Source organism: Giraffa tippelskirchi, chromosome 4, assembly GCF_054371585.1.
Source record: "Giraffa tippelskirchi isolate mGirTip1 chromosome 4, T2T-mGirTip1v1.2.pri, whole genome shotgun sequence".
Lineage (NCBI taxonomy): Eukaryota > Metazoa > Chordata > Mammalia > Artiodactyla > Giraffidae > Giraffa > Giraffa tippelskirchi.
Genome location: NC_137278.1, coordinates 128,729,820 through 128,752,557, shown reverse-complemented (window position 1 = coordinate 128,752,557; position 22,738 = coordinate 128,729,820). Strand labels below are relative to the sequence as shown.

The 22,738-nt window shown below is 50.5% G+C and overlaps 1 protein-coding gene across 1 annotated transcript; it reads right to left on the bottom strand.

Moving 5' to 3' along the window:
- Positions 1-721: 721 nt before the first annotated feature.
- On the bottom strand, positions 722-8,193 carry KRT8 (keratin 8). The gene is made up of 9 exons (XM_081587292.1): positions 7,777-8,193; positions 5,176-5,384; positions 4,483-4,543; positions 3,941-4,036; positions 3,194-3,358; positions 2,796-2,921; positions 1,811-2,031; positions 1,634-1,692; positions 722-1,149 (listed from the first exon to the last, which is right to left on the bottom strand). Exons 1-9 carry the CDS (start codon positions 8,119-8,121, stop codon positions 977-979), a joined length of 1,455 nt encoding a protein of 484 aa, XP_081443418.1. The 5' UTR covers positions 8,122-8,193; the 3' UTR covers positions 722-976.
- Positions 8,194-22,738: the final 14,545 nt, after the last annotated feature.

Here is a 22,738-nt window from a genome sequence, read left to right as displayed (position 1 = left end):
CATCCACACCCATATACACACAACACACCCTCCATGTGCAAACAGAACACACACGCCCTTTACATACTCCACTGTATATCACATAACCACTGCATGTAAATGAGTGGCGAGGAGCTACGGGGGGTGGTTGTGACTGTGAGTGGAACAGGGAAGGGTGCATCAGTCCATGCCAAGTCCCTATACCATCTTGGCTTCTAGAAACTGCGGGCGTGACACACCCAGCTGCTGAGAATGGACTCTAGATCTCTGAAGGAACTTCCTGTGTCCCTAGGGATTCCTTGTCCCCAGGTGCTAAGGAGTGAAGATGGTACAAAGGCATCTCTGGCCACCGAGAAAACGCCATGTGCCTGGTTAAGGAGTACAGGCTTGAGAACTTGGTCTGGGGTTCAAAAACCTGATTTTTAGTTAGGCCAATTACTTGGTCTCTCTGGGCCCAATCCTGATGCCAATCACCTGTGAGGTCTACAGAAAGGAAACCCTCCTGATATTCCCACCCAAAACCTGCTCTGCTCCCCAACAGGGTTTGCTGCACAGATGAAAGTCAAGTGGGGTATTTGAGACCAAGGCATCAACGAGTTTTTCAGCAAAAATAGTCTCTCTGGGAACAGCCTGGAGGAGGCCAGACTCTCCTACATGTGGCCCCCCACCCCAGCTTCTGATCCCAGAGAGAGGCCTCCTGACAACCTCTCTCCCACCTCACAAACAAGGGCTGCATACAGCATAGCGGGTTGGCAGAGCCAACTGAAGCTTTATTCTGAAAAAAGATACTCGAATTGGATTTATTCTGAAAAAGACGCTTGCATTGGCTTTTAGTTGGGGTCATGGGCAAAAGGGCAACTCCAGGCAGTCAACTCCCCCCAGGTGTGGGCGGAGGATGGGGTGGAACTTCAGGTCTCCCATGCAGATGCTCCCCTGCACAGCACCATCTGCAGGAGCCAGCGAGTGGGGGAAGGCTGGGAGGGACCGCAGGAGCCTTTCACTTGGACAGGACATCAGAGGACTCAGACACCAGCTTCCCATCGCGGGTCTCAATCTTCTTCACAACCACAGCCTTGGAACTGGTGCGGCTGAAGGAGCCGGGGCCCCCACCAGAGCTCAGGCTCAGGCTGTAGTTGAAGCCAGGGGTCCCGTAGGATGAAGTCAGTCCACCTGGTCGGGAAGAGACAGCCGCATGAGTATAGGAGGCTATGCTCACATCAGATGCTATTCCCCTATCTCCCTGACACTCCAGAAGTGGTCCCCAGGGAGGGGGAACTGCCCTGGTTCACTTCTCCAAGATGACTGGGCGAAAACCAGGAGCAGGGTGGGACAGGGCTTTGCTATTAGCTATGTGACCTTGGGGAGATGTTAGAGACTTGAGTTCGAGTCCTGGGTCGGGAAAATCCCCTGGAGGAGAGCATAGCAACCCACTCCAGTATTCTTGCCTGGAGAATCCCATGGACAGAGAAGCCTGGTGGGCTACAGTCCGTAGGGTCGCAAAGACTCAGACCCAACTGAGTGACTGAGCACACATGCACGCATGCATGGGACCTTGGACAGGACATTTAACTGGGCCCCAGCTTCCTCAGCTGTACCAGAGGGAACCGTATAGGAGCTGCCCTCCTGCCCTGGCCCCCAAGACGAGGACACTCACCTGCGTAGCCACTAGTGGTCTTGGTGTGGATACTCATGTTCTGCATCCCAGACTCCAGCCTGTACCCAGAGGACACATGGAATGTCAGGACCAACCCTTGGCCCTGAGGACCCAGGTCCCATCTCCCGCACTCCAGGGACGGTGCACCATTGATGGTCAGAGAACCCCCACACCCACCGGCTCTCCTCGCCCTCCAGCAGCTTCCTGTAGGTAGCAATTTCCACGTCCAGGGCCAGCTTGACATTCATGAGCTCCTGGTACTCGCGCAGCTGCCGCGCCATGTCCTGCTTGGCGTTTCTCAGAGCGGCCTCCAGCTCAGCCAGCTTGGCCTGAGCATCCTTGACAGCCATCTCACCACGCTGCTCAGCGTCAGCGATGGCAGCCTCCAGGGAAGCCCTCTATAGGGGGAGGGGACAAGTAAGCAGGTAAAGCAGAGTCTGGTTGCCTCCTCTCCTTCTCCCCCTGCACCCACTCTCCCTTTCCCCTCCTTTAGGGACCCCCTCTCCCTGACCTGGACCTACCAACTCCACCTGCCTTATTCCAAGAAAATGTTAGAGGGGACTTTCCTCATGGTCGTGGTTAAAAATCTGCCTTGCAATGCAGGGGATCGATCCCTGAGCAGGGAACTAAGATCCCACACGTCAGCGAGTGAGCCAGTGTGCTCTGGAACCCACGAGACACAGAGAGTCCATGTGCCACAACTAAGACTCAAAGCAGCCAAATAGATAATTTTTTTTAAAAAAAGGAAGAAAATGTTACTGGTGGGTGAGATTCGGGAAGCGAAATGGGAGAATATGAGCAGCTTCCAAATCCCTCCTGCACACACTTCTCACCTGGGATGCTGTACAGTATTATCCCCACTCCCAACGGGACTAGATCTCTGCTTTCTAAACCCCCTTAAGGCATCTGATAGATAAGCACCCTGATTTATAAGACAGATAAAGCAAGCCTGGGGAACCCATCCTGGACCTCCAACCTACCTGCCCAGCCCCTGTGACCGCTGTTTTGACCCCTCAGCCTACCAGAACAGTCTGGACTATAGCTATCCCTCCAACTCCCAGGATCCTTTCCCTAACCCCCAGACACCTCACTCCTTTCTGTACTATCTCCTCCCACCCAGAGGTGTCCCAGAACCCTCTCCCACTCCCATCCCAGCCCATACCTGGCCTTTGAGGCCCTCGATCTCAGTCTGGAGACGGTTGATGTTCCGGTTCATCTCAGAAATCTCCGTCTTCGTGCGACGGAGGTCATCCCCGTGCTTCCCAGCCAGCGTCTGCAGCTCCTCATACTGCAGAGGTGAGATGAGAAGTGAGGTTGAGAGGGGACTCCTGGTCCCTCTGAGGAAAAAGTACCTTCAGCCAAGTCACCAGAGCCCAGGTCATCTCATGCCTGCCCGCCTCCGTACTTCTGGGCCTGGAACACCCCATCCTTATCCCCCAGCACAACTCGGCAGCCCCGCTCCCAGTAGGCAGAGTTTGAAATCTTGCTTCTCCCTCAAGGAAGGACTAGCACCCAGAACTACCCAAAAGGGGAGCACCAGCTTGTGACCCTGCTGTTTACCTTGATTTGGTACATGGTCTCGGCCTCGGCCCGGCTGCGGTTGGCGATCTCCTCATACTGGGCCTTGACCTCAGCAATGATGCCGTCCAAGTCCAGGTTGCGGTTGTTGTCCATGGACAGGACCACGGACGTGTCAGAAATCTGAGACTGCATCTCACGGATCTCCTGTGGCAGGAAGGGGAGGTGGTGAGGCCCTGGCCCTGCACACAAGGAGTCCCCTTCTGTAGAAGGGCCTTCCACAGAGGTCAAGACAGTTAGGGCGGGAGAGAAGGCAAAGTTCCTAAAGAAGGAAGATGGGTCGAAGACCTGGAACTTGGAGGGAAGTAAAGATGAAATGAGGCTAGGATAAAGGAAATCCGGGTTTGGGTGAGAGATCAGAGGGGCAGAGCCCTTCCATGCTCTCAGCTACCAGTATGGCACCCCCAGAGGGCTCCCATACGGCCCAAAGGATCTATCTAAACCCTAGGGACAGAGCAGGTCTGAGGTAGCTGGGTCACCACTCTGCGTTATGTATGATGACCTTGGACAGTCTCTTTCAGTTCTCTGAGCCCATTTTCTCATCTGTGAAATGGGGTAATAAACCCTCCCTCATGCAGGGAGACAGAACATAAAGGACATCCATGCCAGGTTACTACTGGCAGTTGGAATTATTTCGGGTTGGGCCCTTGTCCGTTGGTGCACTGGCGGGGCTGGAAGGAGCCTCTGACCAGGCCAGGGAACTCCAGTCTCCGGCAACGAAGAACGTACCTCTTCATACAGCTGCCTGTAGAAGTTGATCTCATCAGTCAGCCCTTCCAGGCGGGACTCCAGCTCTACCTTGTTCATGTAAGCTTCATCAACATCCTGTGGGGTGGGGAAAGGGGAGCCAGAGCTGAGTGCCCACTCCTGACTCCAAGCTGGGGACACCCAGTGGCCTATACTTAGAACTTTCTAACTGCCTTCCCACCTCAAAGATCCAGTCCTGTCTCTGCCCCACCACACCTGTTTTCCCAGCCCCTTTACCTCAGCTTCCTGCTCATTCCTCCTCCTCCTGCCCTCTCTCCCCCTCCCCCTCGTCCTGGAAGCCTTCTATAGCTGGACCTCCAGTTCTACTGCTCCATTTTCTTAACCACGTCCCAATACCCACAGTTCTGTCCGAATGCACTTAACTCTGTCCTTCTATGTTCAGTACCTAGGAGGCACCCAAATGTTGTCCCATTACATAGAAACATTTAAGAATAGAAAGCCTCCAGCCTGAGTCTCTAAGCGCCAGCCTTCTGTGTCTGGTGGGGGGAGGGGTGCTCCCTCACCTTCTTGATGATGACAAATTCATTCTCCATGTCTGTGCGCTTTTGGATTTCTTCCTCATACCTGGTAAGGAAGAGACATAGAATCAGAGGAGGAAAGGAAAAGGTGAGGTTGCCATGGGTTTTTTGAGGGGGGCAAGAATATCTAGAAAATTCAGTTACTGGAAATGGAAAAAGATATGAGATGGTTGGTCCGGTCATTCTGCCCCAACCAGCTACTGTCTCCCCAGCCTTACCCCACGCCATCCTCAGTCAGTGAGGAAGCCTAGAGCAGGAAGTGTCTCTCCAAATCCATGAATATATATTGGATTAGGTGTATGAGGAGGGTAACAGTGACTGACATGAGACCTTTGACAGAACTTTCTGGAATGTGCCGGAAATCAGGGATAAGGAAGAAACAGGGGCCAGGGCTGTTAATATACAACAGAGGCCTGTTTGGCTACCTCTGTCTCCCATCTTAGATTTACTATGCAAACTCTAGAAGATAATTTGTTGTCCAAATCAAGACAGTTCTGCAACTGAAGGGGGAGGGGAAGTGCTATTAACAATGGACATAAACCTAGACTGTCCTGGGGTCACCCTAATTATATAGGACTGCACTGCCCAATAAGCAGAGGGCCTTGGGGTCTGAAACCTCTGGTCCCAAAGGGGCCAGACAGGGTGAGATGATTTCAGTTAGGGAGGATGGAGGCTCACTTGGTCTTGAAGTCCTCCACCAGCCCCTGCATGTTGCCAAGCTCCACTTCCAGCTTCAGCTTCTCCTGGGCCAGAGTTTCCAGCTGCCGACGGAGGTTGTTGATGTAGCTCTCGAACATGTTGTCTATGTTGCTCCGGGCAGTCTTCTGCTGCTGCAGGAGGTTCCATTTGGTCTCCAGAACCTTGTTCTGCTGCTCCAGGTGCCTCACCTGTATGATGGGGCAGAAAAGTCCACAGTCACATCAGGCCAGGGCTCAAAGTCTGGTGCAAAGCAAGCACTGTGTTTTCCCTTAATCCACTCCCCAAGCAGTGGAGTCTCTGGAACTCCGTTAGTGCTGGGCTGCGGGGAGACAATGGGGTACATGGTTGGAAGTAGATATCTAAGAATTATGTTGAAGTTATACTTTCGGGGGAAAAAAAGGTATTATTGACTGAGATTGTATATTGCTGCTAAGTCACTTCAGTTGTATATTACACATCAGTAAAAGTAGCCAAGTTTTGATTAGCACTTTTCATGATTGAAAGAAATATAGATGGTTCATATCAAACAATCATGATTATTATTTGGGGTGGCTTTGAGAGACTCATAGATTACAGGGAAGCTACTGATCTTGAGTTGCTTTCCCTCTGAGCCTAGGTCTCCTCAACCCTGCAATGGCCTAGAAGATCTCAGGCAAGCCCTATCCGAACCCCATCTCTGTGCCGAAGGCACTTTTAGCAGGGTAAGAGCAAGAAACTAGGTAAATCTGTCTGCAAACTGAAGACCTTCCTCCCCACAGCCCTCTCTTTGAGTTCTCCAACATCCAACCCCACCCTACTCCACCCTGAATCCACAATCCAGTTTTCCTGTCCAAAACACAAAGGTCCTAGGTTCCTTGGGTTTGAGGAATCCAGATTTTAGGATGTAATTAAGCCATGTTGGAAGAGAAATTTTTTTAAAGAAAGAATAATAAACTGTTTCCAAGAAGAGAAATGCTTTTTTTTTTTATTAACCCAAAGTTGGAACTTCTTTTAAATTAGGAGGACTTAGAAGAGAAGTTTGACTTAAGGGTTTGGTTCAGATCCAGCAAATCCATCTCTGTAAATCCCTTTCTTCCTCAGCTCATTCTGTGCCAAAATTATAAAAAATAAGTGATTATAACATTTACCCTTATTAGACTGCTTAATGTAGGCCAAGCACTGCTAAGCTCTTACATACATTATACGCTTGAATAGGCAAAACCTCTTGGATATAGGGGATTAGGGAGCCCATTTTGTAGATGAGGAAATCAGATTTAGCAAGTTAGTCCATCAAAGGAAAGGGTAGAGCACTCGGGACCTTCGGCCTCTGCTTAACTACTCACTGGGAAGACCCCAGAGCTAGCAAAAGGCAGTCAAGAAGTCAAGTCAAGGGTCCTTAAGGCCAGGGAACCACCGAGCCCTCCCGCCCGTTTCCCAGGGAACTCCAATTCTTAAAGGAGTCAATCTGCCCCAGGATTTCCCTCCTTCCGCTCCCACAATGCCTCCCAGGAGCCAGTCAGCAGAGAGGAACCCGTCCTCCAGCTCTGGGGGCCCTGGGGCCTTAAAGGAGCAACAACCCCCTCCCAACCCCAGGCTGCAAAAGCCGGCCTGGCGCCTTCCCTGGGAAAGTGGAGCCAGGTCACTGGGGCGGAGCCGAGGAGGGAAGAGTTGGGGGACAAGGGCCGAGAAGGGGGGAGAGGGGCGTTGGCGGATAAACGCCTTATCTGAAACCATAAATCCTGGGTTTAAAAGGACGTGAAACGCGGGTAGGGTGTCCCACGCCCGCAGACTTTGAATCCTGCATGGGCTTTCCTGAAGCCAGTCCCTGGCGTCCCACCCCACCCCACCCCTACCCTTCTCCACCCCTACCCTTCTCCACCCCGACACCCCCCCCACACCGCCTAACCCCCAAACCCCAGGTACTAAGTGCTCCCCAGGAGATTAGGTGCGGGTCTCCAGCGCGCAGTCTCGGCCCCTCACCCTTCCGTGGGGGCGGGTCTCTGCTCCGCCCGGCCACGCCCACAAGGTCAGCTCTCGGGGCCCTGGCCAAGTTATGACTCATCTCGATGCCCCCTACTCTCAGATCCCTGGGACGCCAAAGGCCTGGATCAATATTTGCCTGCTTGAGTCAAGACTGCTGCTTCCTTCTCCTAGACTCCTATCAAATTCCTATTAAAAAAAAAAAATTTTTTTTTTTAAGCACAGGAGCACTACTGGAAAGGCCCTTGGGACCGGGATAGGGAGAAGGGTGCCCCTGAGGGAGGAACTCCCCTCCCACCCCACAGCTAAACACCTAGAACACTTCGAGGCTGAGAGCTTTACAGACTTGGGGTGAGATGGGCGAGTGAGGCAGGGGGCCCCCAAGATTTAGAGTCAGAAGCCTCCAAGATCCTTCCCTATCCCTTCCCCTGCCCAAGCCCAAGTGCGCAGAGGGGCCAAATCACTGGTTGGAAGGCACAATGTTGCCAGAGTGGGTGGGGCCCAGCAGGACACCAGTGAGGGGCTGGAGATGTGCCCATGGAGGGTGGGGTGACCAAGAGAAAAGGCTGGGATCCTGGTCCAGCCCCAGGCACTGCCAGCCACGCAGAGGGGAACCCTCACCTTGTCGATGAAGGAGGCAAATTTGTTGTTGAGGGTCTTGATCTGCTCCTTCTCCTGGGTGCGGACGGCCTGGATGTTGGGGTCCACCTCGAGCTTGAGGGGGCTCAGCAGGCTCTGGTTCACGGTGACAGCTGTGATGCCCCCCAAACCTGGGGCCCCACCGTAGCTTCCAGCCATACTCATGCTGGTGCCCAGGCCGCTCCGAAAGCTGCTGCCGCTGCCCACTCGGGAAAAGGCCGAGGAGCTGATGCGGGAGCCGGGCCCGCTGGTGTAGGAGCGGCTGCTGAAGGACCTGGGGGCGGAGGTAGACACCTTGTAGGACTTCTGGGTCACCCTGATGGACATGGTGGAGGCTGGAGAGGAGGCGAGGAGGCCGAAGCTGAGTAAGAGTCAGGAGTTGAGAAGCTGCTTCTCGGTGGGGTACAGCTCCCTGATGGCCTTTTATAAAACAGAGCCCAGCCCATGAGGAGGGGATTGGCCTTGTAGCTGAGTGGCTAGGCCCTGAGGGGGCAGGGCCTAACCTGACACCTGCCACCTACAGGCCGGACTCAGGTGGGGGCAGCAGAGAGCTGCTCCCTCCCCGGAGCCCACGCCTGCACCACCCTGGAGCCCAGGAAAAGGCAATTCTGTGAATGTGAAAGTGCAAGGACTCTGCCAGCCTCTACAAGCTCCCTGTAACAGAGCTTGCCCAGGGCTGCCCAGCCACTGCTGCCCCAAATCCTGGGTCTTATCTCCTTCCCTCCCATGGGAAATAAATGCACAGACTGGGGAACAGGGCCAGCAAGGGACCCCCTGGCATTTGAGTCTCCTCTGAACAGCCGATACTCCAAAGACACCACCCTGTGTTCTTTCCTCTACTTTGTGTGATTACAAAGGTCTGCCCAGGCTAGACACTTGGGTTCCAAATCATTGAACCTGAGGTCAACCATTTGCCTGGTCTTTCCTCAGTTACTGTTGTGCTCTCAGCCCCTGGTGCAGTGCCAAGAGGCACTGGGAAAATATTCATGGAATGAATGAATGAATGAATGAACACACACTGTCTTAGCTATGGGGTTGTATGTGAAAGTTAAAGTGAGATCCAACACAGTGCTTTTCCAGGACACAACTCCGTGGTGTCTTTCTCTCCTCCCAAGATCACAGGATTCTTGGGACTGAAAGGCAAAGAGAAGGATGAACAAGAGCTAAAGGGCAGGCTGGGGGGAGGTCAGGAGAGAAGGTGGCTGCATTGGGCGCTTCATCTCATCGCTCATCACTGCTTGCAGGAGTAGTTCCCATAGCCCCCAGTGGGTGAATCACAGGAAAGAGGCAGGACTGTGAGGTAGGGTGAGTCAACCGGCAGCCACATGGGCCCTCCTCTTTCTCTTCCCCAGCCACCCCCCTGTCCCCCGCTGGCCATAGGAGAAGGAAAAGAGTCCCTGCACCTGTCTCCCCAAACCCATTAAGAAAATGAGTCAGGAGAGCAGGTTGGGGCACTGCATGCACCTGCCGAAGGTTGGAGAATGGGGAGCTGAATAAGGCACCCAGGGCTTGGGTGGGGCAGGGTGGGGCAGGCTGTGGGTAGAAAACACACGTTTTGGGTCCCCAAGGCAAAGATTCCAGTAGCAATTACCTAATGGCTGATGCTGGATTCTCTGATAGATCCTGCGGGGCATGAAATGGAGAGGAGTGGGTGGCTGTTCACTAGAAACCAACAGATTCCCTGGAGGAGAGGAACAGGCGGCCCATAGCCCCCAAGCCTGAAACAAGGTGACTGCTACCATGCCTGTCCCCAGGCCAGATGAGCAGATGACTCTCCGTCCTTCTCCAGCAGGCATCCCAGGCACCCAGAGCACAGGCACAGAGACCCTTACAGAGGCACAGCGAGACCCAGAAACCCTCTCCCTGGGAGACGGACAAATCCCAAAAGACAGACATGCAGATAAGCTCCCCTCAGATCACACATACCAGACCATGCACACATACACAAAAGAACGTACTCTGAAGTCCTTTCCGGAAAGACAAACCCAGAGACTCTCAGAGGGGACACAATGACCACATCCCTTTCTTCCCTCCCCTCTTTTCTCTTCCCACCCTCCCCAGGCCTGGCCTCCTGCCACACAGAATCAGGCAGTACCTGTTTGTACCAGGCCCTCTCTCAGCCCCTTTAAACAATGCTTAGTTTTCCAAGAAGTGATTTGAATGCAAGTTCCCCCCTCCCCAACAAATACCCACACAGAGCAGAACTGAGAGACTTCACTTTCCTGAGACCAAAGGGAGGGGAATGGGCCTGGTGCCAAACCAGGCACAGAGAAGGCGGAAGGAGAGAGGGAGGGGCTGGTCAGACAGGTATGGCAGCCCAGAGGAGGGAGGACGGGCAGCTCCCTGCTTCTCCTCCCCCACGCTGTGGCCCACACAGCAGACCTGGGCTCACTCAGAGGGGAGAGACCTTACCTAAAGTCTTGAACACAGAATTGCAGCCCAGAGCCCTCCCCTGAAATCTCAGCCCTGCCACCCACAGCCCCAGCCCCAGGTTCCCTGGTTGCAGGAGTGCCTTTTGTTTAAGATGAAGACAAAGCGGGCTACAAGGACCCTGTGGTTTTCAGGCTGTAAGAAGGCCCAGATCTCACCCAGGGGGAGTTCCTCTTTACTGGGGCAGCCCAGAATGATCCAGGGTGGAAAGTGCTTGCATCTTTCTTGTCAGCTCCCTGTTGCCCAGAGCCCCAGCCAACCCCTCCCCCATGCCTGAAACCCAGCTTGGGGTGCAAGAAGAGGCCAGACCTGCCCATTCCTGTGGCCCCTGCCTGGGATTCCAGCTTGAAAGCAATAGAGGGAAGCCCTGGTGGCTCAGATGGTAAAGAATCCGCCTGCAATGCAGAAGACCTGGGTTTGATCCCTGGGTCGGGAAGATCCCCCGGAGAAGGGAATGGCAACCCACTTCGGTCTTCTTGCCTGAGCAACTTTCACTTCACTTCACTTCCAGGACTAGGGCTAAGGAACAGAAAATGGGACCAAGGTGGCCTGGGGGGACAACTGGTAAAGCTGTCTCTGGCCACTGAGGTCTGCACACTGCTTCCTACCCAACAAAAGGGAAAGTGTTCTTGGTGACTGCCCTACCCAGACCCAGATTCTGCTCCAAACTGCCTTTCCTGGAAATCAGAAGAGGGAGGGAGGAGATGCTCGCCCCCTCCACCTGATGGTGATTGCGCAGGATGGCACCAGGGAGGTCCAGAGGCCTCAGGTCAAGGCTGCAGGCAGAGATGGGTGAGCAGGGTAGCTCTTATCATACGTCACTCACAATCCTCCGAAAAGATGGTCTGAACACATTCGTCTCAGTGGTCAGGACTGGTGACACAAAAACACCTCATTCAAAGCAGCACTACTCACAGAAGCCAAAATGGAAACGATTCAAACATCCACCAGTTGATGAATGGAGAGACAAAATGCAACATCCCCCTACAATGGTATACCATTCTCAATAAAAATGAATGAATCACCCATACCTGCTACAATTCAGATGAACCTTGAAAAACGTTATGCTGAGTGAAGGAAGCCAGTCACACAAGATCACGTATTGCATGATTCTATTTGTATGAAATGTCCAGAAGAGGCAACTCTATAGAGACAGAAAGCAGATCCATGGTTGCCAAACTACCTCCAGGCTGGGGGGAATGGAAGTGATTGGTAAAAATATGGAGTTTCTTTTAGGGCTGATGAAAATGTTCTACATTCAATTATGGTGATCATTGTACAAGCCTGTGAAAATAGTAAAAATCATTGAATTGTACATTTTAAATGGTTGAATTGTGTGGTATGTGAATTATAGCTTAATAAAGCTGTCACAAAAAAAGGCAATCCACAAAAGCATAAATCAATCACATATATAAAGTAGGGACTTTCCGGACCAGCATAGAATTCAGGGGACAGAAGGGAAGATTTTGTTTAGATGCTGAAGGTAGATTCCCTGCCTCTAGGTTAGCAACCAGAGCAAAGTCTCCAAAGAACTGAAGTCACTTTAAAAGATGAGCATTTGAGTCTTACTGTTGACATGGAAATATCTGAGTTTAGTGCTGAGGCATCAAAACCAATTTAAGTGGAAAGCCACAGATGGTGGGAAAACCCATCAGTAAGCCACATCATGAATAATAAAGTTGATCTGATTGTTCATTTTTGTGCCCTGTGCCTCAAGGCCAAAATTGTTCATAGTCAGTGCTCAGTAAATGGTGACTATTTGTCATTGTGATAAACACAGCTCTGATGACTAAAGCCAGTCTGAAAGGGAATAGACTGCCTAGAGAGGCAACAAGCTCCTGTCCCTAGAAGTCTGGAGAACAAGGTGTGCTAACCAGCTGTCCTCTGGGTTCACTGTAGGAGGATTCCTAACTCAGGTAGAGGTTTGGACTAGAACTTCCAGATCCTCCCCACTCTGAGAGCTTTGATCCATGTTCTGCTGTCACGGAACTTACATTTTGATTGGACAACCACGAACGTCCTCCAAACCAAACTTTTTATTTTGACAGAAGATGTAGTTAGAAATTATTAGAACAGGCACAGGGAGAAAAGTAGGAAGGTAAGCCTCCTAATGGAGGAAAGGAGACAAGCGTACAGCCTGGAGATGATGAGGTCTCCAGCCTGCTCTCCCTTCTTTATACCCTCGTCTCCACTGATACCAAACTGGAAGCAGCCGTCTACTGGACAGACAGTCAAGCGTAGCTCAGTCATTGGCATCCTTCCTCTTAATTCTGGTTCTCTGTCTGGAGCATGCACACCAAAATCACCCAGGCTGCCCCTGTATTTCTTTTTAATACAATAACTCTTTTATTTTTTTAATGATTTTATTAATTTATTTTTGAGTGCACTGGGTATTCATTGCTGTGCGGACTTTTCTCAAGTTACGGCGAGCAGGGGCTACTCTCTAGTTGCAGTGTGCGGGCTTCTCATTGCAGTAGTTTCTCTGGTTGCAGAGCATGGGCTCTAGGAATCACGGGCTTCAGTAGTTGTGGCATATGGGTTCAGTAGTTGCAGTTCTCTGGTTCTAGAGTGCAGGCTCAACAGCTGTGGCACATGGACTTAGTTGCTCCAAGGCATGTGGGACCTTCCTGGATCAGGGATTAAACCCATGTCTCTTGCATTGGCAGATGGATTCTTTACCACTGAGTGACCAGGGAAGCCCACCTGCACGTTTTAAAAGCTTTCTTGCAGCAGCCAGGGTTGAGCTCTTGGCCTTGGCTCTGCTCTCACATGAAGACCTCCAGGAACACACCTTTCTCCTCTCCCAAGAGGATATAGGCTACAGCCCAAGTCCAGAGCACTTCAGGGTCCCTGGTCAGAAAGAATGAGATACCTGCCCTTTAGGAAGGAAGATAGTGACCAGTCCCCAGAGCCTGACACTCCAGGGACACAGAGACTGAGAGAGGAGCCAAATGGGTCCCTCTCATAGAGGTGAGGACAACATGCAGGAGGTCTGAGTGATGGGAAGGGGGAGACAGGGAGTCACTGGCTCCCCAGGAGGATGGGTCCCTAAGGAAGGAGTTGCACAGCCCATCCACCTACATACCTCCACTGCAAGAAAAAAGCTTTCCTAAAGATGTGTTCAGGTAACCAGGCAGGAGTGCAGGAGGGGGAAAGGAACTGCAAGGACCTGGGTCTCCGCTACAGCCCCCATGCCTACTCTCACTCCCAGCCCTGAGAATTACCTGTGGCCTGGGTTGCTTGGCAATGGAGCTATTGTCCAGAGGTCTTTTGTTTTGAATTTCCTGCCCAGCAACCTGAAGACCAAGGCAGGGAGTTAGGGCAAAGGACCCCAAGCCTTTATTCCCTCCTGTTTTTATTCACACATTCATTCACTCGTCCACTTAGGGTATTTGCTTATCAGACAATATCCTAAACAGTGTGGTGTTCCTACCCCACAGACTATAGCCTGCCAGGCTCCTCTGACCATGAGATTTTCCAGCAAGAATATCGAAAGGGGTGGCAATGCCCTCCTCCCAGGGGATCTTCCCAACCCAGGGATCAAACCCCAATCTCCTGCATCTTCTGCATTGTAGGTGGATTCTTTACCACTGAGCCACCAGGGAAGCTCCAAAACAATGTGGGGAGATAGCTTTTTGGTTCCTTTCATACCAGTGCAGTGCAGGTAGCAGCCTCCTATGAATTAAGCAAGGTATAGCCTGAAGGTTTCTGTTGAAAGGTGAATATTAGGAGTCCTTAGTCACTAACTTGGTATATTGACGGTTTAGCAGCCTGGAGACCATTCTCAGATCAGCAAACTGACACTCCCAGGGTCAGGGCCTGAGAGGGGATGCTGAGGACAGCAGCGTACTTTGATGGGAAGAAGAACAGAGTGTCAACACTGAGTCCAAGTGCCCTCTGGGGAGGCAAGAGGTCTTGTGGGGAAGGATACTGAGGTGAGCTCCCTTACCACAACATTGCCTGAAGTTTCAGGCTGCAATGGACTTCTGAGTATTGATTTTTCAGCCCACATTCCCCAGCCTCAGAGAAATCTAGGGATCTGCTTGAAAAGAGCCCTTTGTGGCCTGAAAAACATCCCCTAGTTTCCCCCTTAAAAACCCACAACTAGTGGGGTTGAATAGGAACCTTTGGAGAGGAATAAATTAGGAGTTTGGGTTCAACAAATACACACTGTTGTTGTTCAGTCACTAAGTTGTGTCCCACTCTGCAATCCCACGGACTGCAGCATGCCAGGCTCCTCTGTCCTCCACTCCCTCCCAGAGTTTGCTCAAATTCATGTCCATTGAGTCAGTGATGCTGTCTAACCATTTCATCATCCATCGCTCCCTTCTCCCCTTGCCCTCAACCTTTCCCAGCATCAGGGTCTTTTCCAGTGTGTCAGCTCTTCGTATCAGGTGGCCAAGGTATTGGAGCTTCAGCTTCAATATTAGTCCTTCCAATGAATATTCAGGGTGAATTTCCTTTAGGATTGATTGATTTGATCACCTTGCTGTCCAAGGGACTCTCAAGTCTTCTCCAGCTCTACACTTCAAAATCACCAGACGCATACTACTACTGTATATAAAATAGCTAAACAACAAGGATGTTTTCTATAGCAGTGGGAACTGTATTCAATATCTTGTAGTATATTCAATATCTTTCCTATATTGGAAAAGAATCTGAAAAAGCATATATATGTCCATGTATAACTGAATCACTTTGCTGTATACCTGAAACTAACACAACACTATGAATCAACTATACTTCAATTTAAAAAAAAAGAACCTTTGAATGCCTTGATACTTCATACTTATCAGAGTCCCAGGGTAGGGCACATTCTGACACACTAGCCCATGCACCCAGTCCAGCCCTGAGTTAAGAGGAAAGGCCCCTTCTTGCTCTCCTGATACACAGGAGCTGTGACCCTTCCACACCTGGTTCAGAAGAGAAAGTTGCACAATGTAGGTGGAGTGGTGAAAAGTCATGGGCAAGGCGTGATCCTCTGAGAGCTCTCCTGGTCTCCAGATCTCACCACTTCATCCTAGGAAACAGCCACTTAGGTCATTCCAAACCTTCTCCGCAGTCAAGAGTCATGGTCCACAGGAAATGATCATTTGTGCGTGGTAAGCTGGGGTAAATGCTTGGGACTAGATGTGCTCTGGCCATGCAAAACCTCCCTCCGACATTCAGAGAGCTGGTGGGCCCAATGCATCACACAGCTATAGCTCACTCTTGGCACACCTGGTATGACCAGACACCCTGGCGGGGAAGCTCTGGCTTGGGGAGACCATTCTGTTCTGGTGAAGTGAGGAGCTGAGGGAGGAACAGAAAGAAATGAGATGCAAGCAGCTATGGCCCAGCCCACCTCGGAGAAAGGGCTCAGAGATCAAGATTCATGGGAGCTGGCAATAAATTCCCAGAAATTCTACCATAAACATCCAGCGTGAGGTTAATCACCTACCATAAACGCAACCACAGCCCATGGAGAAGCAGGACTGGGGGTGGGGGGGGTCTCCTCAAAAGTGCCCAAGGCCAGCCCCGCCCGCCTCTGTCACCACCTGCTGGAGAAAAAGGAAGTAAAGGCTCCACCAGGCGACATCTGGCTGTGCCTCGATAAATGACTCCTATATGGATCTGTTTCCTCTCCTGTTATTAGGGGTGGGGATAGTCAGTCGTCAACATTAACACAAGTTTTATGATTCTATATATCACTCAAGGAGTCCAAGGAATTTGGCTTCAATCTGAAAACAATGGGGATTTTCTCCAGAGGGTAGAGCCTAATGATGATAAGCAGGTATTTTCTGAGCACCTGCTGGGTTCTCCCTGGATACATGCAATTCAAACTCAGCCCCTGCCCTCAGGACACACAGGAGTCAAGAACAAACAGCCACTCACATGCCCACCCTGTGTGCATACATCCCCTCTGATCCTAACAACTAGTCAGCCCCTTGCCCTCCCCGCTTAGACACACACACTTCGTCCAAGGGTGAGTAGTGCCACCTCTCCCACCAGTCACAGCCACGTGCATGCCACCCTTCAAGGCGCATCACACAAGTCCCTGTGCACACACAGCTAAATCATCCAAACCAAGACACTCAGGTACTCATTATTGCTAAGGACTCCTGACTGCAAGTGACTGAGATCCAAGTCAAATGGGCTTAAGCATGAAATAGCATTTATTTGCTTACATAATTGGGAGGTTCGGGATGTATATTTGGCCCCTCATAGCCAGATGAGGTGCTTGATGATGGCATTGGATTTTCTCTCCTTCCCTTGACTATTTCCTTCTGTGTGGACTTCCTTTTCAGCTGACCATGTCCATGCTGCAGCAAGGATGGCAACCAAGGAAGAGCCTCTTTCCCAGTCTTTATGGCTTAAGTTCCAAAGCTGACTCCCATTGGACTGACTGAGGTCACGTGCTCCTCCTGGAACCAATCACAGTGGCGGGGGGACTGGGATACCAGATTGTGAGAAAGGTAGGGGACAAGGTGGTCAGCCCCTCCCAAACTCTATAGAAGAAGGGCAGAAGAAGGTAATTCACCAAAAGAAGAGGAAGAGATGCTGGGCGGGTAAAAACAACAGATGTTCGCTACTTACTGTAACCCCAATGTACACAAAGGAGATGTGGAAATACAGAGGCTATAGGGGTATAAAGATATCGGTGTACACAGCCATTGTATAAATATAAATCCTGCCTGGTCAAAGTCTACCTTCCCTACTTATCAAGGAAATATTGATCTCAGATAAATGAGTGATTCAGACATAGGATATAGGAATTCAGAGGATTTGAAGAGCTGTTTTAAATGAGTTTGAAAAAAAAAACAAAATGAGTTTGGGCTTGATAGAAGTGAGTTTAGAAAAGAAATATATGAAATGCAGTGAGTTATTGGATAAGAACAGGTTTCCTATGAAACAGCAAGGCCAAGTGGGGAGGAAGGGATGGGATTGAGGGTTTCGAAGGCCAGACAGTTTATCCTATAGGTCACAGGGGCCAAGGAAGATGTGGGCCGGGAGGAAGACACGGTTAAAGCAGTGATTTAGGAAGATTCAGGGGGCTGCAATGTGCAGGTTATATGGTAGGGGCTAAAACTGGCAGGAGACTAGACAGGGGGCTGTTGTAGCACACAAGTGAAAAGGCTTGTGGGGTGCCAGGAGCAGGATGGTGAGAGAATGGTAAAAGGAAAGAACCAACAGGATATGGCAGTTGATTGCCTGGCAGAGTCCAACATGAAGGGAAGCGAGAAGGTGACTCAGAGGCACTTCCAGTAGCTCCCTTCTGACCCTAGCACCTTCTGCTCTAGCAGACTGCAGGTCACACTCACCACGAGGTGCTGGACCTTAGCGTCTGACCACAGCTTCTCGCAGACGGGAGAGCATCCGCTAGTGTCTATGTCTGGTTCCCATCCCTGCGCCAGCCTCTGTCTGGCAGAACATCCACCCAGAGAAGATGCCGCAGAGGGAATGTGTAGACTCTCCCCTTGAGCACACGCAGTTTACACCCATCACCTTACCTTTGTTCATCACACATGCACGCACACACACACCTTCACACCAGCAACAGGGTGATGAGGCCACCATGAAATCCTCTGTGGTCCTCAACAGGAGATCCAAACCTGGGAGAACCTATTTTCTCCCCTCCCATCATGCCATGCTTGGAGAACAGGGTTTGGCTCTTGTCTGACTCTGTCGAGGGACCTGGACAAAGGGGAGTCAATGCAAAGAGATGTCTGGGATAAGGAGATGAATGCAAACCACATTCTGCAGGCCTCTTAGGTAGCTGGCACTGAGAGTATGCTCCCTGGAAAAGAGGCACAGACTGCCAGAGGAAGAAGGGACATCTGTATGGTGGTGGTGGTGGTTTAAGTCACTAAGTCGTGTCCGACTCTTGCGACCCCATGGACGGTAGCCTGCCAGGCTCCTCTGCCCATGGGATCCTCCAGGCAAGAGTACTGGAGTGGGTTGCCATTTCCTTCTCCAATTCATCTGTATGGCCCGTAGGATATGACCAGCACTAGCAGGAAGGAGCCCCCAGAGAGAGACTTCTACTGGCTGTGAGAAAAGACTCCCCCAAATCTCAAGCTTTGGACAAGTGCAGTCTGCATTGTCACCTGGGAAGTGATGGCAGAAGTTCAATAGATGGGTTGGCAGGGCCCCAGACACACATCCTAAGACCTACTATGTGCACTGTGAACTTCACCTCATGGAAACTTACAAAGAGTTTGTAAGTTTATCCCTCCAGGCAGGGATGGGTATGTGCCCAAATCCACATGGCTCTGAAGAGGCCTGGACCCTGAACGTGGTGGACTCCTCACTGGTGGGACTGACCAAGCCTGTTGATGCATGTCCTACTGCAGCCAGTGTGACTGAAGGCCAGAGGATAGTGAATGCGATCAAAAGAATTTTGTAACCACTTCTCAACTGTGTGAAGCTGGACACACTACTTAATCCCTCTGAGGTTCCTTTTCTGCAGCTGAAAATGCAACTACCTAAGGACTGGTCTGACGATCAGGTAAGTTAACAGTTGTAGATTTTCAATCAATGTTAGCTCGACTCTCATCACCCTCCCCCATGTGCAGCCTCCCCATTCCTTTACCATCTTCAGGACCAGCGGCCCATGGAACTTGTGTTCACACCCACTTTGACTCATTTGCCTGGTGAAAATTGAAGTCCTTGAAGGATGGGACCATGTCTCATGCATCTCTGTGTCCTCTGCAATGTCTACTCAGCCCATGGGAGGTGTTCACAAGGCAGAGAGTGATCGTTAAGAAGGGTTGAGGGTAACTAGAGAGAGGTGGTGATTGCGAGTATAAGAAGGAGTCTCTGGGACTGTAATAAAGGGGTAACATGCAAAACTCTGCTGCAATGCAAAACAGAAGCTTGCAAATCCAATTCCAAGGGAGCCAGCCATGCAAACTGAGCTCTGCCTGTGACACCCCCTCTGCTTCCCCAGCTCCCAACCCAGGGCTCTTTTCCCTGCCATCCTTGATGATGGTGAAGGTGATGATGTGGGAAATGAACAATGGTGATAATGATGTCAGCTTTCATTTGTTGGGTTCCCACTAACGGTCAAAGTGTCAGGTCTCTTACATATTTATAATCATAAAATAACCCAGGAGGAAGGTAACATTACCCCATTTTACAGATAAGGAATCTAAAGGTCCTTCAAGATTTGACCTCAAGTCTGGGGTAAGTGCAAAGCCTGGGCATGCTATTTTCAGTGATGCTCTCTCATGCAGTCTGTGTGAATAACCTAGAAGAAATGTCCCCCCCAAAATTTTTCTTCTTTTATTTAGCAATCCAAAACATATATATTATATTCATTCACTGAACATCTAAATGACTTCTACTACTTAGTAATCCAGACAGACCTAGGGGACTCCTCCCCAAAAAAAAGAAAGCCCATGAGAGCAGAGACCTTGACTGCCTCACTGACTGCTATATCTGCAGCCTTAGAAAGTGCTTAGAAAGCACCTTCCAACATATGATGAATGAATTCACTAATCACTGACTCAGTCCATGCCATCGTGTGTGTGGGTATGTGTGTGTATTAGAGAGGGTAGGAGAGCAGCTCAGGTCAGGTCAGGTTGGTACTACCTACCACCCAATATCCAACATACCTTCCGGGATTCCTTGGTCTCTAAGGGCTAAGACAACTCCAAAACAGATCACAGTGACACAACCCTAGCTGACCTGGAAGGTGGAATTGGGCTTGGTCCCAGCCAGCCGGAACCTGTTTAGCCTCAAGGAGTGTTAGGCAAGCTTCTATGGCAACACAACGCAGTATGTGTTTTTGCATTCCCAACAGAATTCCAGCCTGAGGCCAGGATTCCCCACGGCATTGCTCCTGTACTGCCCTCTCCTTCCTTGGTTTCCCAGGTGATCATCTTGGAAAGCTAAGAGAAGCACCAAGTGACCAAGTGAAGTCACTCAGTCGTGTCTGACTCTTTGCGATCCCATGGACTGTAGCCTATCACCCTCCTCCATCCATGAGATTTTCCAGGCAAGAGTACTGAAGTGGGTTGCCATTTCCTTCTCCAGAGGATCTTCCCGACCCAGGGATTGAACCCGGGTCTCCCGCATTGTAAGCAAACGCTTTACCATCTGAGCCACAGGGGAAGTCACAAGCCACAGAAACAGCCTCCATAACATGGGAGACAAAAGTGAAAGTGGCTCAGTCATGTCCAACTCTTTGTGACCCCATGGACTATACAGTCCACGGAACCCTCCAGACCAGAATACTGGAGTGGGTAGCCTTTCCCTTCTCCAAGGAATCTTCCCGACCCAGGGATTGAACCCAGGTTTCCCACTTTGCAGGTGGATTCTTTACCAGCTGAGCCACAAGGGAAGCCCAAGAATACTGGAGTGGGTAGCCTATCCCTTCTACAGTGGATCTTCCCAACCCAGGAATTGAACTGGGGTCTCCTGCATTGCAGGTGGATTCTTTACCAACTGAGCTATCAGGGAAGCCCAGAATACCGAAAAGAAAGTGCAAATGAAAGTCGCTCAGTCGAGTCCGACTCTTTGCAACCCCACGGACTATACAGTCCATGGAATTCACCAGGCCAGAATGCTGGAGTGGGTAGCCTTTTCCCTTCTTTGGGGATCTTCCCAACCCAGGGATCGAACCCAGGTCTCCCACATTGCAGGCGGATCCTTTGCCAGCTGAGCCTCAAGGGAAGCCCTGGGAGACAAAGGAGAGGGCCATTTCCTTACCAGATCAGAGCTTCTGGCTCAGGAGTATCCCGCTACAGAAGTCAGAGTCCCCAGGCCTCCTCCTAGTCCCATGGGCCCACGGCTGCCATGGCCCCCCACATTTGCAGCCACAAGAACCCTCCATCTCCAACCACCCCTTCCCACCCACAGCCTGACCCTATTTCGCATGACAGCCAGCTCCTACACAAACTCTCTCTCCACCTGGTTTCCTCCCCAGACTCTCCTCTCTCTGGCTCCACTCTAAATACCTCCTAACAGGAAGCCCTCCCAGACTTTCCCTCTCAGACTTCTCCCCGGGTTTCCCATCCAGGACTCTGATCTGGTCTCCTAGAGTTGGACATGGGTCTAAGTACCCCCCCACCCAATGACTTAGGAGTTTCCTTAAGGCAGTAATGACAGCTTTTAATCCTTAGAGAAACTATGAAATCAGCACTATCTCCATTTTACAGCTGAGGAAACTGAGCATGGAGGTTAAGAATAGCTTGTGCTCTAACAGTAGAACTTGGCCCTGTCTGCCTCCCTGTCTTACCCCTCCCTCTCTCCCCATCCCTTCAGGGTCTTACCATATGCACTCCCTGAATCATAGACTTTTTATAACCCCATTTAATCCTCACAATTAAACCTATGAGGAAACTACAGTTAGTCTTATTTATACATTAAGATGCAGAAGTTTAGAAACTTTAGATCCATTCTGTAAGGTCACGTAGCACCTAGGTGTCAGGGTCAGAATTCAACCCAATTCTTCTAGCTCCGAAACCCAGTTAGGTTTCCCAGTCCAGCTGGGTTTGCCCGTCCTGAGTCTGACCAGACACAGAGACACAGGGGATAGGGTACAGATCCTCCAGGCCAGCATGAAAGCATCCACTGTCATCAGCCAGCACCTCTGACAAAGGAAGATGACTCCAGAAGGACTGCAGAAGCTGCCCTGCTGATCTGTGGAGGCTTAGGAACCCCAGGACAGCTGAGAGCGGGCTCCCTGGCTAGCTGACCTCCTGTTCCCATTCCTTGCCCAGCCCATAAAGCCTGTGAGCTGACACACCCTCAAGTCCTTTCACTTCTGCAAATTCCTCCACCACCTCCAAAGTGCACTAGGCTTTGTCATGAGAATTCTTTTTTTTTTTTCATTTTCATTTTAAGAATTGTTTCCAGCAGTTCTCAAAACAACACACAGGGCCGCAGCAGATTAAACTGGGGAATCAAATAACCCGTGCTCCAGTCTCAACTCAGTCTCTAAGATGCTGTATGACCTTAGACAGGTCAATTTCCCTCTCAGAGCTACAGTTGTTGCATCTGTTCAATGAAGGAGCAGTCCCATTTATTTTTAAAATTCCTTGAAATTACATTTTATTGTTAATGACATTTAAATTCATTTCGTTTTTAGAACTTTGATCTTCCCAAAGTGATTGCAATGTCTTGGGGAAAACATTAAGCTTGAAATCACACCTGATTTGGGCACTCAGCTTTTGTTCTCTCCTATATAAAATCAATTATATAATGCTAATGTTTGCAGGAGGTTTACTTTGCCCCTGTGCAGTCCCCATATAGAACTACTGCTGGGAAGGATGGGGTACAGGATAGTTGGGGAGTTGGGGATCAACATGTACACACCGCTCTATTTAAAATGGATAACCAAGAAGGACCTATGGTATAGCATAGGGAACTCTGCTCAGTGTTATGTGGCAGCCTGGTGGGAGGGGAGTTTGGGGGAGAATGGAGACAAGTATATATATATGGCTGAGTTCCTTTGCTGTCCACCTGAAACTATCACAGCATTGTTAATTGGCTATATTCCAATACCAGATATAAAGTTTTTTTTAAGTTA